Source organism: Brassica rapa, chromosome A05 (assembly GCF_000309985.2).
Source record: "Brassica rapa cultivar Chiifu-401-42 chromosome A05, CAAS_Brap_v3.01, whole genome shotgun sequence".
In the NCBI taxonomy this organism is placed as follows: domain Eukaryota; kingdom Viridiplantae; phylum Streptophyta; class Magnoliopsida; order Brassicales; family Brassicaceae; genus Brassica; species Brassica rapa.
Genome location: NC_024799.2, coordinates 11,131,179 through 11,150,192, shown reverse-complemented (window position 1 = coordinate 11,150,192; position 19,014 = coordinate 11,131,179). Strand labels below are relative to the sequence as shown.

At 29.7% G+C, this 19,014-nt stretch overlaps 2 protein-coding genes and 1 long non-coding RNA gene across 4 annotated transcripts; all 3 read left to right on the top strand.

Annotated features, from left to right (window-relative positions):
* Positions 1-908: 908 nt before the first annotated feature.
* On the top strand, positions 909-4,693 carry PP2AB (serine/threonine protein phosphatase 2A 55 kDa regulatory subunit B alpha isoform). 2 transcript variants are annotated; one of them, XM_018659386.2, is made up of 15 exons: positions 909-1,138; positions 1,169-1,335; positions 1,537-1,640; positions 1,715-1,813; positions 1,904-2,023; positions 2,229-2,372; positions 2,559-2,650; positions 2,769-2,887; positions 2,961-3,084; positions 3,281-3,404; positions 3,522-3,590; positions 3,680-3,771; positions 3,856-3,933; positions 4,010-4,074; positions 4,164-4,693. In XM_018659386.2, the coding sequence occupies exons 2-15, from the start codon at positions 1,221-1,223 to the stop codon at positions 4,301-4,303; spliced, it is 1,485 nt and encodes a 494-aa protein (XP_018514902.1). In that variant the 5' UTR covers positions 909-1,138; positions 1,169-1,220; the 3' UTR covers positions 4,304-4,693. The 2 variants fall into 2 exon arrangements, with proteins under 2 accessions (XP_018514902.1, XP_033146871.1); XM_033290980.1 differs by having other exon boundaries at positions 1,041-1,335.
* Positions 4,694-5,504: 811 nt separating this feature from the next.
* On the top strand, positions 5,505-9,104 carry LOC103868554 (dof zinc finger protein DOF1.7). Its single transcript, XM_033291005.1, has one exon. It carries the CDS (start codon positions 8,296-8,298, stop codon positions 8,851-8,853), a length of 558 nt encoding a protein of 185 aa, XP_033146896.1. The 5' UTR covers positions 5,505-8,295; the 3' UTR covers positions 8,854-9,104.
* A 7,318-nt stretch (positions 9,105-16,422) lies between these two features.
* LOC117133902 lies at positions 16,423-18,484 on the top strand. The gene is made up of 2 exons (XR_004457960.1): positions 16,423-17,203; positions 18,264-18,484. It is a non-coding gene; the product is annotated as an uncharacterized LOC117133902 (long non-coding RNA).
* The last annotated feature ends 530 nt before the right edge of the window (positions 18,485-19,014 follow it).

The following is a 19,014-nucleotide window of genomic DNA, read 5'->3' as shown; positions in this document are numbered from 1 at the left end:
AAACATAAATTGTAAACGAAATAGATAAAGATTCAAAATTTGCAAAAATTGTGTATCTGCTAACTTCGAATTGATTCATTAAAGAAAATTTCTACCAATCCAAACACTCGACATTGTAAAGCACTCATAACGAAATTCATTGAAACATCATTCTTTTTCTTCGCATTTTTTTCTTCGTGCACTAAATCTTTTTCTTCACATAAGCTTTCTTTTTTCTCCTATGACGAATGATCCCTACATTCACCGAGGCTAGTCACAGTCTGTGATATGGATGATCAAAGTGGGGTAAAAGAAAAATAAGAAGTGTGCTGACCAATCGAAAATTCAACTTGTATTTTTTTTTTTTTGAGGAATTATCCAAAAAGTCAATTTACATCTAAGCTAATCAATAGTATAATTTTTAGTGATGAAATAATATGGAAATTCTCACAAATATACAAAATTAATTGTATTTATCAAATAGACTTTAAACAAAAGTAATAATTTATGTTGAAAACAACAACAAAACAAAAAACGTACTATAATATATAGTGTCCAGACAAGAGATAAATCTCACATTGCAATTAGTGTCTTTATATACACATCAACATTTGTGGGGAGAAAAACACTGTCAATTCATGTGAAAATATTCAAATATTGTAGTTTTTACTGATATAAATGGATAAAAAACAAATGTATTATCTGACTAACAAGAGATCTTTATCGCAAAGAAACTTTGAAAATGACTTTAAAAAGGGAAAAAAAATCTACATATCGACTAATTCTCAACACGTTATAAGAGAATTGGGGGCAAAATAATAAAATATAGATATATTTTCTTTCTTCTTATAATAATCGTCACATAGCCATTTACAGAGAAGGTAAAATACGGTAACAATGTGATTTCTCTGCCTTAACTTTAGAAGAAAAAATACGGTAAGCTCCTACCATAAAAAAGCTAATAAAACCAAAAAGATGATTTAACTAAATAAAATAAAAGAAAAATAAATACATTTTTCTTAATTAAGTAGAGAGAGAGAGAGAGAGAGAGAGAGAGAGAGAGAGAAGGGAGAGTGTTGTGTTGTGTTGTGTTGTGATCTTATTTGTTTGTCGAAATCTGGGAATCATCTCAGACTCTCTCCCCTCCTCTTCCTTTCCTCGATTTGCCGTCAGAAAAAAAAACAACCGGCGAACTCAATCGTAATTGATTTCTAGCCGCCCCTGATCGTCGGAGAGAGGGGATGAACGGTGACGATGGGGAGATCGTCGCAGCTTCGGTAGATCCATCTCTGCCTCTGGAATGGAGATTCTCTCAGGTCTTCGGTGAACGCAGCGCTGGTGAAGAAGTTCAAGAAGGTTTAACTCATCGATCTAATCTCTCCAGCTGAAATTAAGGCATCTTTGAGTCTTCTTACATTTTTAATCAATGTTTTGTGACTGTTATGCTTCTTAATAGCTTATGATGTATGCTTGTGACTAGATTACATTGTATTGTTTTCTTTATGTTATGTTATGTTATGTTAGTTGAAACTTGGAAGCTTGTGTGTTCCTCCGCAGTTGATGTGATTTCAGCAATCGAGTTTGATCATTCCGGCGACCATCTTGCTACCGGGGACCGTGGAGGACGTGTTGTTCTTTTCGAGAGGAGCCATGTCATAAACGTAACGTCCCCACTTTTTTTTTCTGAAAATGGGAATATGATATATATGTTGTTGCATGCTATTATCAACTACAGAGCAGTGGAGGAGCTAGAAGGGATCTTGAAGACACTGATCACCCACTGAGGCATCCTGAGTTTCGTTATAAAACAGAGTTTCAGAGTCATGACCCTGAGGTATTATCATTTCATTACTCTCTTCTCCTAATACGTTGTGTGCTATACCTTTTATTTGCTGTCTTTTGATATGTGATCCTGGTCTACCAGTTTGATTATCTCAAGAGTTTGGAGATAGAGGAGAAGATAAACAAAATTAGATGGTGTCAAACAGCCAATGGCACTCTTTTTCTCCTGTCGACAAACGATAAAACCATCAAGTATTGGAAGGTGAGAATATCATTTACTTCTCGATACCTTAATGGTCATTGACATTGTTTGTTGGGTTGCTTACTGTATCTAAATGGGTGCTAAGTCGTGAATGTTGTAAAGAATTTTTCGTTGTGTGTTTATTTTTTTGTATCTATAAACAGTTGAGATGTGTATGTAGAGGTGAAATCTTTTCTTTTTCTTTACTCATGTGAGTGTTTAACAGGTTCAAGACAAGAAGATCAAGAAAGTTTGTGAAGTAAATTCAGATCCTTCAAAAACTGGAGCGGTCGCAAGCTCTGGCAATCCAACCGCGTGCCTTGGGAACGGAGGAGTACCTGAAGCCATCTCATCGCTGCGGTTCCCACTGGTAAATAAATTCATTCTGTATATTTTGAACATTCATTGCATCTGAGAGTCGAATTGAGTGATGAAATTTGCTCGAATTTACACTTCATTGATGCTAGACTTGTGCTTCTTAGCTCTAATCTCCCGTGCTCTTCTGTTTTGGAATTGATTCTCAAGTCATGCAATAGTTCAATTTTGGCATATACAGGTAACTAGCCATGAGTCGAGCCCTGTGGCTAGATGTCGAAGAGTCTATTCTCATGCTCATGACTATCACATCAATTCCATCTCAAATAATAGGTAGTTTATTCATCTTCACCCCATTTTGAATTCTACTTGATTTATTAGTATGAGATCCATACTTTCATTGTCAATGTTTGGCGCTCCTAACAGTTTTTTTTCTTTCTATTTAAATCAGTGACGGAGAAACATTTATTTCGGCTGATGATTTGCGAATAAATCTTTGGAATCTGGAGATTAGCAATCAAAGTTTCAATATTGTTGATGTTAAGCCTGAGAAAATGGAAGATCTATCTGGTAAGCTCTGGTTTACTTCTCTTTCAGTCCAATAAAGCAATAGGGATGCTAATACCGCATTTGGTTCTTGCAGAGGTTATCACATCAGCAGAGTTTCATCCTACACATTGCAATATGTTAGCTTATAGCAGTTCCAAAGGCTCAATTCGCCTGATTGATCTGCGCCAATCAGCTTTATGTGACTCACATTCCAAATTGTAAGTCTTGAGACTTGCAATCATCCAATATATAATATAACTTGAAAGGACAATCTAACTTGTAGAATCTAATAACTTGTCTACTTCATCAAAGTTTGCTAATTATTTCTCGCACCTTTCTTTGGAAAAGAAACATACATACCAAGACAAGAGATAAGTGTCTAGCAGCAAAGGCTAACATTGCTTGTTTCTGCAGGTTTGAGGAACCAGAGGCAGCAGGTCCTAAGTCGTTCTTCACTGAGATAATTGCTTCAGTGTCAGACATCAAATTTGCGAAAGAAGGAAGATATCTCCTTAGCCGTGACTACATGACACTCAAGGTCCGTACACACTTTCATTGGCATTAGATATGACTATGCCCTTAAAGCTATCAGTGGCTGGTTTCTAATTCTTCTCGTAAGATAAACTGAACTTGTAGTTATGTTTTTCCTTGTCAGTTATGGGACATCAACATGGATTCAGGTCCGGTGTCAACTTTCCAGGTTCATGAGTATCTGAAACCGAAGGTAAGTTCCCTATGCTTTTGAGAGATAGCTGCTTTTTACGAGCTGGTGCATAGCTGATTGATACTCCATTTCCCTTTGCCCATTTACAGCTCTGTGATTTATATGAAAATGATTCTATCTTTGACAAGTTCGAGTGTTGTATAAGTGGCAATGGATTGCGAGCAGCTACAGGTTCTTACAGGTATGCCCCCGAAAGCAGAGCATGTTTCTTTGTTATTAGCATTATCATGTATACTCATTCCTTCCGCTCACGTGCTCTGTCCAGCAATATGTTCCGTGTGTTTGGTGTTTCCCCGGGAAGTACTGAGTCTGCAACTTTAGAAGCAAGCAGGAATCCTATGAGGTAAACTTGATAAAGCTATTAAGAGTTAGTGTACTCGATCTTATCTTCCTTACCTTTTTTTGTGGTTTTATCATAGGAGGCATGTCCCAGTTCCCTCGAGGTCATCCAGACTAGGCAGTATAGCGCGTGTTGTAGGTAGAGGTCAGTCTCTCTCTCTCTCTCTTTCTCATTTAAGCTTATATATACCTTTTAAGATCAAATTAGTAAATACGCTGAAACGGTGAAAGCAGGATCAGAGAGTGCAGGAGGAGTCGATGGGAGTAGCAATGCTCTTGATTACAAAACAAAGTTGCTGCATCTTGCTTGGCATCCAAATGAGAACTCTATTGCTTGTGCCGCTGGAAATAGCTTGTACATGTACTATGCTTAACCACATTACTCAGCCAAAAAAAAAGGCGTATTTTCTCTGCTCTAGACTCTGTTTTTCTTTTCTACCTTCTGGTGATTAATGGGAATTGCTATATACATCATCATCATCAGTGATCATATAAGCTCTTTAATCATCATGCTGGACTTGTGCTCCTGGAAACTACTTTACAGGCCAAGAACGAAAGAGGTGAAAATCCGATTGAAAGAAATCGTGATTTTAGTAAAAGCTAATGTCATATGACTTTTGGATTGGATATAAGATTAGATTATTTTACAATCTTTTCTGTCTTGTGTAATCATTGTTTTATTGATTCTTTTTCTTAGACTTGTTTCTCCTTTGTTGACTTATTAAAATAATACATTTCATTTACCTATATTATTTTCTTATTTATTTGTTTTGACTTTTTTAATATATAAAAAAAAAACAAAGCATGCAACCCTTCCATAATAGGAATGGTTCATGCAAGTATTTGAAAATGGACAATTTGGATATTAAAAAGGTATTATTTACAATATTCTAATTAAAACTGGACGCTAAATTCAAATAACGATTTCAAAACAAGCATTTTAGATATCATTTTCATTAAATTTTAAAACTGAACATATAATTTGGTTATCCAGTCCATTTTCACGTTGAGATAAATTAAATTATTCCAAATGATTAAGTATTATAAATTAAATATATTGGACAAAACGAGTATAGATTTTTATTTTTGTTAAAAATGTATAAATATTTTTTTTTAATATGCTTTATTGGTTGATCCGGTCTGTCCCGAAAAAAATAAACTTAGGATTGGCTATCACACTATTGTTTGATCTGAATTTTGAGTGTTTTTCGACTAATGTTAAAAGATAACTGAACACCTGTTACTAAACTACCAGGTAAACTGCTTAGGCTAAATGTCCCAAGCTCAGAATTCCCACATAAATGTGACTTTGTTTCAAGGGATACTCGAACTTCGGAAGCAGTGTTGTAGCACATTTTCAGGTCTCATCTACCACTTGACCACACTCATGCGATGCGAGCATAAATGAAAAAAAGTTTGTTACGCACTGACATTGTGTTAATAAGTTGCTTGACCTAAGATGATGATTTTATAGCAAAAAGATTTTTATTTATGACAAAGTTAAGTCAACAAGTCTATGACAAAGTTTCAACGCGTGAAATGATGTCAATGAAAGGCATTGGAGGAAAATTCTAAGAAAGTTGACTAATTCCTACTTTTTAATTGTTTTTGTCAAAATAAAATAAATCATTGATATTTAACCACTACGCTTAAACTCAAAAGTCAAAAAAAAAAGTTTAATTTTGTGCGCAAATTTTAAATTTAAATGATTTAGCATTGAACATACATAATTTAATGTCTCACCCTATATTGATTTTCATTTTAAAAAAGTAGTGCATTTTGTTTGAAGTTCATTACAGGTTAATGAAATTTCAGAAACAATGTCTTTTTGTTGGTTTTTTTCAAGTTTATGTCCAACTTTTTGCCAAACGTTTTATAGAAAGCATTATTTTTCGTTGAAAGTTGGAGGCTAATGATTTCACATAAATTTAGTTTTGGTTTTTTTTTCAGAATTGGATATCCTATTATAGAAGATATTATTTTCTAAAATTTCAGTGTGAGATTTTGATTGCATGAACAACAAATTTAAAGCCAAATACTACATTACTTGTTTAAATTTCCAGTGTGAAACTTTAATTGTATCCACATCAAACTTTCTTCAAGCCACCACACAAATCATTAGCCTCCAACCTTCAACGAAATTTAGCACACATCTTATATCTCCGTAGTTATCAACAAGATTCTTCACCTAACTCTTGTTACATTATTATAATTTATTCACTTAACCTTAATATCACCATTAGGACATAACCTAATCCTTACAACAACATTAAGAATTATCTAATTAATCTTTGTATCACATTAGAGAAATAATTTCTACGCAAGTCTCTTGTACCTCAATCGTAAGGTTACCTTGAGAATGTTCCTCCCAAAATTTAAAATTTTTGTTGTTTTTACCACATATCTCTTCTTCTCACTGATGATTTGATTGTCATCCTTGGTCTTTTTATATATTGTCGTCATCTTAACTTTTAATACCAATTATTAGATTTTTTAAAGTTTATATTCAACTATTTCGCGAATGGTTAGTATGATATTTTTCATTTTAAACTTAAGAGGTAAAGCCGAATTTGGTTTTGAATTCTTTCTTAAAAGATCGTGTACTAATCATAATTTGGTTTTGGATATCTTATTATATATTATAAATTATTTGTCTAAATTTTCAATGTGTGATTTTGATTACATTCGCAATATATTTTTATTGTAATTTTAGTTATAATTAGCTCACTATAGAAAAAAAAAAGTAAAACAAATTTGATTGTCTTCTAATAATATTAATATCTGTCAAAATTAACAAAACCATGATTTCAAAGTTAGAAATATAAAGCTATTCGCGTACTTGCAGAATAGGAAAAATAGCTTAAGACAATAAGAAATTTTTGATCAGCACAAACCCAATGTCAATTAAAAAAATCATCACAAACTCTTTAATTTCAGTTTGTGAAGTTGGTACTTTGATTTGAATATAATCTAGTAAACGACAAAAAATAAGTGTTGAAATTCTGTGATTCCATTCAAATAATTCTCTCTCTCTCTGTCACACACGCACAGTACTCTATAAACCCACCAAAAAAAAAAAAAAAAACTTCTCTCTAGAACCCAAAAGCTCTCGCCTCTCTCTTAAATCGTAAAGAATCCCTAACTCCGGTCCGGCTTCTCCGGCGCCGGAGGTTCTCCTCTTCCCCTTATCTCTCTTTTTCCTTTTGCTCTCTCCCTCGAAGCCTCTTCCCTTGCCGATATGCTTGCGACTCTGGTTTTGTCGGGTCAAGTCGGAGATCCACTTTGGGTGGGCGACGCCGTAAGGCTCAGGCTATCCTTGGAGTAGCGGCGAGGCTTGTCGAACGGTAGAAGGGGAGGGAGTCGGCTTTTAGGGTTTGGGTTTGCCAGATCTAGTTTTCCAATTTCAGATCTACGGCGAATCCATCTCGGTCTTGGCGCGTGGGCTTGGCAAGACGCCTCCTCCACCTTAGTTCTCTGGTCCCACGGAGCGGTGAGCAAAACAGAGGAGAGGACCGACGATTTGTGTACAGAGGTTTGTCTACTGGTTCTCGGTGACAACATGCATCAAGGGCGACGACGATGGAGTGGTCAACTGGAGAAGTCAACCTAGCAGCGGTGTGTGGCGGAGGTCGACATCCCAGCGTCCGGAAAGTGACTTCGGTCTCATCCCGGCGGTTCGAGCTCCACACTTCTGAATCTGTTAAACCGGTTCGTGTCCATTTCCGAACCCGCACTTTCAGTCGGACTTCGTGTTCGTTTTGTGGCTGAGGAACAGAGTAGTGAAAGCCGGTGGTAGTGAGTCCTTCTCGGTGTGCGCCTTCGGCGGAGTTTGCTGTTGGGCCAAGAACGTCACGCTTATCATTAGGGCCCATTAGCTTGAGTTGTATTGTTTGCCGATTTAGGTTTGTTGCCACTGTGTTAGTAAGTACTGTCGTGTCTAGAGGTCTAATTTTAGGGGTCAAAGAGTTGATTCACTTCGAGTCTTGGAGTGAAGTCAATCTCAGTGTGGTCGAAAAAATACTTTGATTGCTTGATCAAGTAGCGTTAGGTCCAATCAAGTGACTTAGGGCAATACTAGATAGCTTCAAAGTATTTGGTTTAAGTCTGTTGAGGTCATAATCAGTTGTATCCTTGTTGGTGAATTGAAAAGTTGATGTTGAGTTAAAAAAAAAAAAAAAAAAAAAAAAAAAAACCCACCAAATATCTCCACTCTTTATCTCTCTTATTCATAACCTGCAATTTGCTACCATCAAAAAATATTCCATCTTTCTCTTTAAAAAACCTCTGAAGACATAAGATTTCATTCACTTTTTTCTATTTTTCAAGAAAGACGTCATTTTGAACCAAAGGAACCAAACAAAAAAAGATGCAGGACCTGACGTCAGCTGCAGCATATTACCACCACCAATCGATGCTAATGATGGCGGCTAAGCAGCAGCAGCAGCCGGAGTTACCGGAGCAACAGCAGCTAAAGTGTCCTCGCTGCGACTCACCCAACACCAAATTCTGTTACTACAACAACTACAACCTGTCTCAGCCACGTCATTATTGCAAAAACTGTCGTCGTTACTGGACCAAAGGCGGTTCCCTCCGTAACATCCCCGTCGGCGGCGGATCTCGTAAGAACACTAAACGGTCCTCTTCTTCTTCTCCGTCGAGCAGCAATCTGAAGGACAAAACCGTCGCTGTTCCCGACCAGAAACCTAACTCTGAGGAGGAGTCCCGACCGAAACTAGTGGAAGAAGAGAGGAGAATGACGGGTCAGGAAATGGATCCGACCCGGATGTTATACGGGTTACCGGTTGGAGATCCGAGATTCACTTCGCTGTTGGGTGCGGATGTCGGGATTAGTTACGAAACCGGGTCGAATTGGTATCCGGGTATACATTTGGGTTTGGGTCCGGGTATCCCGAGGGATGATTGATGACGTGCGTGAAGAGTAATAGTGGAGAAGAACTGAATGAAAGAACGTCAAGGGTAATTTAGTAAATTCAATATGGATATCTGTTTCTTTTGGCCATCAATATTTAACACAACAAAGGATGTCCGTTCATTCAGTGATATAATCTTTTATTTCACTTTTTAGTCAGTATTTTTTATTTATCTTTTCACAATTAGCTCTACTGCGTGCTATCTATGATAATGTATATCTAATGAAAGTATATAATGAGATTGAAAAAAATCAATAATTTGGGTTAAAACTACTATATTTTTTACTAGGTGATTTTTCCGTGCTGATGCATAAATGTAAATATTTATAAAATAAATACATTATAATAATTGATTGATATTTATTTTAAATATTAAATTAATTTATAATTTGTGTACATAATTTATATTAATAACTAGTGATAACTCCCGTGCTATGCAAAGAAAGTTTTTAATATTTGTCTTAGTTCTAAATCTTGCCCAATACTAAACAAAATCGATAATTATTATCCCCTATCTATATATGGGCCTAACAAAATCGACAATAGTTTTGGGCTTGTCTACATAAGCGATTGATTAAAATAAATGAAAAATAAAATTCAAAAAAATCGACTAATAGAATTATAACAATTTTTCTGAGAAGCTCTATATTAATGTCATGTCAGCAGAAATCACTAAAGTGACTTCTCTTTTAATGTATAGGAGGATTGTATATGTGTTGTAATTCTTTATTTAAGTGAATAATATTATTTTTTCATAAATAATAAACAAACATTTATGTAGACATATTAAAAGAAAATATAAAAAAATCAAAATATTATCCATAAATAATATAAATTATGAAGTACATTTCTCGATAAAGAAAGCAAATTCAATTAGAAACGTGCAAAAATTTAAATAAATTTTGTAAGCAATTTGAAGGGTTAACATTATTTGATAGATTTATAAATTTCTAAATTTTATTGAACATGAAATAATATTAAATTGACATACCGTCATCGGTCTCCTAACTCATCACAACCCATCTGGCAAATACAAAAAATAAATAATTGTAACAGTTTATATATTTTAAAATTTGTATTTGAAAAAAAAGTAGATTAAAATTACGTATCGTGACTACGGAATATTCTGAAAATTTTGTTTGTAGACAACATTTAATGTTTTTGTCTTCGGCTTCCCTTCTTTACCAGTTATTAGGATTTTTAATCCAGATCTCGACTTAACTCTTGAAAGTGCAACTTTGCCTTGCATTTTGTAAGCATTTTATAAATTATTTTAAAATTATGATAAATTTATTCTTTAAACAATGATAAATAATTAAAAAAATAATATTAGTAAACATTTTTGGATTTTGTAATATTTAGAATAGTTATTATATAATTATATTCGAACACAGTTCATCAAGTAGAGGATAAAACTATTATAATTATCTTATATAAAATTTCGTTCATTTTATTTTATAGGTTATAAATATTAAAAGTAATAAATAAAACATTATTAGTATTTCAATAATTTCAAGATTAGTTTCCATAAAATGTTATTTGTAATATTCGTTAGATTATATGATAATAAAACCGAATTTCAATATACTTAAATATATATATATATATATATATATATATGTATTTGTATCAGATCTAATATTTTGTACCAGAAGCTTGAATCATATGTATTAATAGCTTGTATCAGACCTATGTATTAATAGAAATTATTCACGCTCTCTTTTTCTAATCTATACTATTAAAAGGGAAGGAGTCCCAAAAAATCTACTTATGAAAGGTTGTTGGACCTATTCACTAAACTTAACTATTTTTTTGGTCTCACCTTATATTTTTCTAACTATACACTAATCAATTACCTTATATTTCTCTAACTATAAAATAACAATGCTCTTATTTAATACTCAACTTACTATAATACACCAAAGATTTATACATCAATATTATTAATTCAAAATCATTTATATATTTTACCCCTATTTTTCCTTGGAATATTACTTTTGTGCCACTAGACCTATTAAAAAAATAGATTATTAACTGGTTTAATAATCATACAACCCACAATCATTTTTCTTTAACAAAAGCAGTTACTATAAAAACATTTAGATTTATTGGTAATTAAAGTCTGAACAATACCATACTTTTAATTCATATTAAATGTTTTATGACCCAAACTAACATAAAAACATGATGCAAGTACGGTTAACAGAAAGTTAAAAACATGATACCATTCGACGGTCAAAACATATTAACTTCCAATTACGATTAGAGAAATACTTCACAGTACAACAACAAGCTTAATTATATTTCAAAATTATAGAAGTTATTTTTGTGATAAAAATATTTTACAACTGGGTTTATTAGGAGAAAGGGTTTTGTATAAATATTTTCTCAGGAAATTATAGCATTTTTAGAATGTTTTTTATGTTTAAATAAAATATATTATTTATTTTTAACATTTATAGGTAACTCAACTATACTCAACTTAATAATAATTTTATTTCTAAAACTCAAAAATTTAATCTTAATATAGTCATTATAAAACCTATAAACTAGAATGTATAACATAAAAAATGTAGTTTATTCAATTTTATATCTTAGTAAAATTTATATGAGAAATTTAATCAAAATTTGAAAAATAGTATCATGTTATTTTAGATTTTTATCATGTCATCTGGTATAGATTCACGAGTTAATATGAGTTTTAGATTTTAAAGGATTTTAAAAGATTTTAAATAATGGATTTTTATTAAATTGCAACTAAATTATATATGGTGACTGCGTTTATTGGTTTGACTGTGGATACCACTTATTGGTGTTTTGGTTCCTTTTAGTGAAAAATTAGACTGAATGTTGAGGACTTATTAAGATATTTTTTTTTTAATATTTGAAAAAAATGTTTGAGCAATTTGTTTTTTTTTGGGTAATTCAGCTTATAAATAGTATATTTAAGATATTTGGTTATTTAGAAATTACATATAATTAATATTTGTAGGTTTATAATTTGTATTTTAAAATTCAGGTATCTATTTATCTTGGTTCTAGATATATATGATATGTTCGGTTATTTATAAATATTGGTTCAAGTTTGGTTTCATTTTTTCAATTTGGTACAGGTTGATTGTTCGGTTCCGAATAATATGACCAAACTTATAAACTATCTTATATAAAAATTTATATTAAAAATTATTAAATTCAAAACATAAACCCGCGCTTAGAAAGCGCGGGTCAAAATCTAGTTCCCTTTAAAAAAAATTTTATCAAAATTTTGTTTTTATCAGTTTTTGTTTAACGGAAGCTTGAATCATATTTCCTTGCTATATAACAATCATATACAAAGCTGAATTTCATATATTTAAACAGATTTTAGATATTGTATAATTTAAAAAATAAATGTTTTTACCTTTTTCCAAGAAAAGTCGAGGATAATTTTCCAAGTTGAAAATAATTTCAGGTTTCTGATATTAATACTCGGTGGAACAAAGGTCTGATTTTCTACCATTTATATTATGATAAAACCCTCTACTTGAATCATGCATATAGAATCATAAAAAAATTGTTTCAGAAGAAAAGAGAATAGAAGAAGAAGAAAGAGAGAAAACAACTATAGAAAAAAACAGTAGAGAGTTAATGAATTAATATTGGAGCGTGATGGATGGTGCCATGAGAAAAAATAGGGATGTTGAAATTTGCAGTTACGAAAATATTTGAATTAGAAAACCGTGGCGTAATTTTTTTTCTTAGGTTTTATTAAAAAATTAGAAATTACATGTGTCAAAATCTAATTGCTCTAGTGACTTGTGCTTTAGTATATAAGGGATTATAGCATTTTTAGAATGTTTTTTATGTTTAAATAAAATATATTATTTATTTTTAACATTTATAGGTAACTCAACTATACTCAACTTAATAATAATTTTATTTCTAAAACTCAAAAATTTAATCTTAATATAGTCATTATAAAACCTATAAACTAGAATGTATAACATAAAAAATGTAGTTTATTCAATTTTATATCTTAGTAAAATTTATATGAGAAATTTAATCAAAATTTGAAAAATAGTATCATGTTATTTTAGATTTTTATCATGTCATCTGGTATAGATTCACGAGTTAATATGAGTTTTAGATTTTAAAGGATTTTAAAAGATTTTAAATAATGGATTTTTATTAAATTGCAACTAAATTATATATGGTGACTGCGTTTATTGGTTTGACTGTGGATACCACTTATTGGTGTTTTGGTTCCTTTTAGTGAAAAATTAGACTGAATGTTGAGGACTTATTAAGATATTTTTTTTTTAATATTTGAAAAAAATGTTTGAGCAATTTGTTTTTTTTTGGGTAATTCAGCTTATAAATAGTATATTTAAGATATTTGGTTATTTAGAAATTACATATAATTAATATTTGTAGGTTTATAATTTGTATTTTAAAAATTCAGGTATCTATTTATCTTGGTTCTAGATATATATGATATGTTCGGTTATTTATAAATATTGGTTCAAGTTTGGTTTCATTTTTTCAATTTGGTACAGGTTGATTGTTCGGTTCCGAATAATATGACCAAACTTATAAACTATCTTATATAAAAATTTATATTAAAAATTATTAAATTCAAAACATAAACCCGCGCTTAGAAAGCGCGGGTCAAAATCTAGTTCCCTTTAAAAAAAATTTTATCAAAATTTTGTTTTTATCAGTTTTTGTTTAACGGAAGCTTGAATCATATTTCCTTGCTATATAACAATCATATACAAAGCTGAATTTCATATATTTAAACAGATTTTAGATATTGTATAATTTAAAAAATAAATGTTTTTACCTTTTTCCAAGAAAAGTCGAGGATAATTTTCCAAGTTGAAAATAATTTCAGGTTTCTGATATTAATACTCGGTGGAACAAAGGTCTGATTTTCTACCATTTATATTATGATAAAACCCTCTACTTGAATCATGCATATAGAATCATAAAAAAATTGTTTCAGAAGAAAAGAGAATAGAAGAAGAAGAAAGAGAGAAAACAACTATAGAAAAAAACAGTAGAGAGTTAATGAATTAATATTGGAGCGTGATGGATGGTGCCATGAGAAAAAATAGGGATGTTGAAATTTGCAGTTACGAAAATATTTGAATTAGAAAACCGTGGCGTAATTTTTTTTCTTAGGTTTTATTAAAAAATTAGAAATTACATGTGTCAAAATCTAATTGCTCTAGTGACTTGTGCTTTAGTATATAAGGGATATTATATTATTTTAGTTAGACATATTATTTTAGATATGTTATATATAGTCGGTTTTTTACAGTCGATTTAGTTATCATTTGAATATATTCGATTACATATATTTTTTATATTCAACTATTAAATGTTTTATTCTAAATATATTAAAAATTTCATTAATTTTCTTATTTGTATTTAGGTTGGTTGTTATCTTAAATACGTAAATATATTTTAGGAAAATTATGTATACTTTAAGATATATTGTGCTTAGAATAAAATAAAAAATAAACTAAAGTGTCTAATCTAAATTACATAAATTAATATAATAATAATACTTTAAAGTCTCATGCACATATATATAATTACATACATAAGTAACTCATACATTTTTAGAAGTTCATGAACACATATCAATATTTACAATAATTAAAATATTTTATAAATTCTAAGTAATTTAAGAGAAATTCTTTAGGATATCCATTTTTAATTTTTTGTCACAAAAATAGCCACCAATGAAAAAAATGACCAAAATAAGTTTTATTAAAGAGAAAAATACATTTTTATCCTAGGGTTAACTAATCTAGATTTTGGGTTTAGAGTTAAGGGGTGGGGTTTTGCGGATAGGATTTCAAATTTTAATAAATAAAAAATTTAATTTAAAATTTTCAAAATAAAAAGGGACTAAAATAGTCATTTTCTTTTTGAGGACTATTTTTTGATTAAAACTTAAAAAATGCTATTTGAGAGAATTGCCCATAATTTAATGTCTTAGATTTATTAAAAGGTAAATTGAAATTTATTTTTTATTTTTTATTTTTTTTGTCAGCAATTGAAATTTATTTTAAATAATATTAAGATGAGAATTCAGATTTGCTTTGGTATTTTGATTATATTTTAAGTTCTACAATTATAAAAATCTAAAAGCAAATTATATATTAAGAAAACTTATAATTTTAATAATGATAAAATATAATGTATGTCCCTCGTTAAAGTATATAATGTTATGCTATTTTAAAATATTACTAGATTTTGACCCGCGCTTGGAAAGCGCGGAGTTTTTAGATTATATTATAATACTAAGTTTTATTATATCGAAAACCATAATTTTGAACAGTTATATAATCTACAAATTAGTTTATTTGAAATTTTATATGTACACTTTTACGTAAGTTTCTTTTCGACATGATAATTATATCCAGATAAAAAAAACCGAACCGACCCAAAATTATAGGTTTAGTTCAGGTCCAGAGAAGATAACCTTCTGGGTTTATTTTGACCTGCAGGTCTTTGTTTGAGTCCGGGTCCTACCCTAGACCCGATCATAAATATGTGTTTATTAGGTATATTTGGATATTCCGAATATGTTTCCGGTATTATGGATATTGTTTTTAAGTTTTTGGTTTACGATTAGAGTTTTGATTTCAGGTAAATTTTTCAAATTAACAAAAAAATTGGGTATTTGGATAAAATTTTGGGTATTTTTCATTTCATCGTGTCAGATTTTGAATAAGATTTTAAACTTCTAGGTATTTGAATTTTTTTTGGTATTTGTTTGGAGTTTCAAATACTTTTCGTGTTTCGGATATTTTTCAGATTTTTCATATATTTCAAATTCTTTTAGGATCTTAAATACCCGAACAGATGTGAACCCATTATGTCCATATCAGGTCCAACAACCTTTTGATATAGATTTTTAACGTTATTGTACAAAAACATGGTTGATGAAATATTTTTCTGAGTAAAAGTATCATAAGAAATAATATTAAGATTTGTTAAAAATATTTATTGTATGTTTAGAATGTTAATGTATTATTAGAAAAATAATAAATAGTTATATATAACTCCAACAACTTTTTTATATTAGATTTTTTAAAACTGTTTTCTTTTTAATAGTATTGATTCGTTTTAAGTGAAAAATATATAAAAGTATAATATCTAAACAAATAATTTTCAAAATCTTGAATAATCAATACTGATATCGTGAAGTCAGGTTAGCTTTAATAGAACCAATGAATTTTTTCATTTTTGTGAAGGTAACATGAATATTCAGAAAAATCATTTTTAAATATGAAAATATTATCAAACTATAGACGGCTGAAAGTTTAGTATATGATATGATATTTTATTGGGAAAGTTTATATATGATATGATTACTTTATTATAAACGAAAGAGGAAGTTAGAATGTACACATATATGTCTTGTAATTTATTTTGCTTTAAATCATATATTATATGATAAAAGTGATAATATAAAACGATGACAAAAAAAAAAAAAAAAAAAGTGATAATATAAAACATTAGTTTCAATGCATTTACGATTAAAAATCAAAATGATAAATATAGTAATAGTAATGATTAGGATTTAGGAGTGAGATTTAAATAAATAAAAGAATTGACTAAATTATTGTTAGAGAAATATATGGTAACATATTGTTAGTATAAATTTAAGGTAAGACCAAAAAATAATAAGTTAAATAAGAAGGTCCAAACAACTTTTATAAGTAGTTTTTTTAGACTCTTTTCCTTTTAATAGTATTGATGTAATTACTTGATTTCCTTTGGTATTCACATTATATACAAATATATATTTTTCATATAAGAAAATGTAGATATAAAGAATTACTTTATTACTTCAAAAGTATATTTTATGTTATTTATAAATATTTTTTTAAATGGAATATTACTATTTTCTGAACTTTTCTTTTTAATGAAATCATATTATATATACATATATTTTCGTTTTTAAATTTTCTTTTTAAACTTTATAAAGATTTCTTTTTTGTTATATATGTTATTTGGAAAATTTTAAAAATGAAACTAAATGAAAAACTAATAATAGTATTTAAATATAATATTTTTAATTATCAGTGTAATCAACCATCAAATACGTAAGAAACCGACTTTTCGGTTAGTGTCATAGAGAGAACCATAGAAACTGAGAGTTGACATATTTTTTTAGTTTTCTTTGAAAAAAATCACACCGTTTACATGTGTCATTAAAAATTGTATGATCACAAATACACCTTTATAGTCATGATTACTCATATTTATGTGAGAAAAGAACATATTGTAAGAAAAGTCAAAGATGAAAAAATGTAAGTGTGGTCGAAGTCTTTTAACACTAAGGTTATGAATGGGAAACGGACCAAAGACGGTTACTACACCTTAAGTGGTACGTCCGCAACTTCGTTTCCATTCACAAAATAAAACAGTTTACTTGTGTTTATAATAAAATAAGGCAAATAATAAAGCAGTTCAAATAGTTGTATAGGTGGTCCAGTTTTGTGAAGGAAAAACATGATCGGTTAGTAACAGTAATCCCACTTCACATTTGAAGTGTACAAGGTGGATCTACCTTTAAAATCATAAATTACAAAATATATGTTTAATTTGTTACAGTTATAAAATACTTTTAATTAATTATCTGCTCTACCAACATATATTTTAAATTTATTTTATTTATAAAAAAATTAAATAGTTTATCATAGTTTAAAAATACTTATATAATAAGTATCTATTCTTTCTCATGTTTTCCTTTTTATTAAATATATACTAGCTATTAGAAATCATATTTTTATATCTATTTTAATAAACTTGACAAATTTATCTTTTCATTAGTTTATCTTGAAGATATTTTAAAATATTATTAATTTTTTGATATTAGAAATAAAAATGCATATAATGTATCATATATATATATATATCAATTCTATTATATAAGTTAAAGTTTTTCTTACAAATGCCTAACTAGTATTACTATAGTAATAACTTATCAAATAATTTTATATTAAAGTTTTAGATTAGTATTTAATTTAATAAGCTATAATAATATCAATATATTCTACAATGCTTTAACAGTTTCAACGTAAATTATTCTTTTATTTATGTTTAAGTTAATTTCTATTATATTTTAAATGAAAATCATATTATTGCATTTATAAATTATTTAGAAAATAACTATTTTAACTATGAAAATAATTGTATTAATAACTTTATAATAATTATTTTAAATTTGTACAGTATTTTGGACCGCTTTTTATCCAGTTTCACCATTCAAACATTTGTTTTGGACCGCTAGATCTGTTCGATCCATATTTGTACCGCTAGATCCGCTACATCCGCTCTTGTTCCACCCAATCCACTTGATCCGCAACGCTTGATCCGCTTTTTCCATTCGAAGCCTAAGGAAATCAGAACAGATATAGTAGTCAGTCCTCCACTTCGTGGCTGTAAATAAAATGATTTGAAAGGTTGACACCGATGAGTTGTTATCAAATCATATTTGCGAAATCTATCATCTTACTGACTCTTTTGTCTTTTTTGATGGGTGATTCTATTTGTATTCCTCATGGCTGGTTTGATTCTAAGGACCACATTATTTATATAGTGGATGGTTTTTTTTTCTTATTTTTGAAGACGATTCCTGAATTATACAAATTTCAACTAGAGCATTTGAGCCATAATCTGCAAAATGCACCACCGATTATTTAAAATTTTGAAAAAGCAGAGTGATGTGGATTTTTAGACTTTAAATTGCAGAACGTATGCAAATCAACATATTTTAAATATTCACAATGCGGCTTCGACTCGCTTCCATGACTAATAACAACAATGCATGAATGTGAACGAGAACATGACAACCTATCAATGACTATTATTACTCAGATCTTTATTTCAATTAATATCCACCAAAAAGACTGGCTAATTTTGGCACATTTTTTTTATTATTGAAGCTTTTAAAAATACAGCACAGAAAGATGTTGAAAATGAGTCTTAGACCATCTCCAATACAGTCTTATTGGAGATACCCTTACATAGAAATTGGCAGGAAGAACTTGCTCTAGTATTGGCAGTTTTAGTACTATGTTACTATATAAGAAAGGAACAAACTGAATTTGACTCACAGCTTCAACAAGGGGTTTCTAAATACGGTTTCA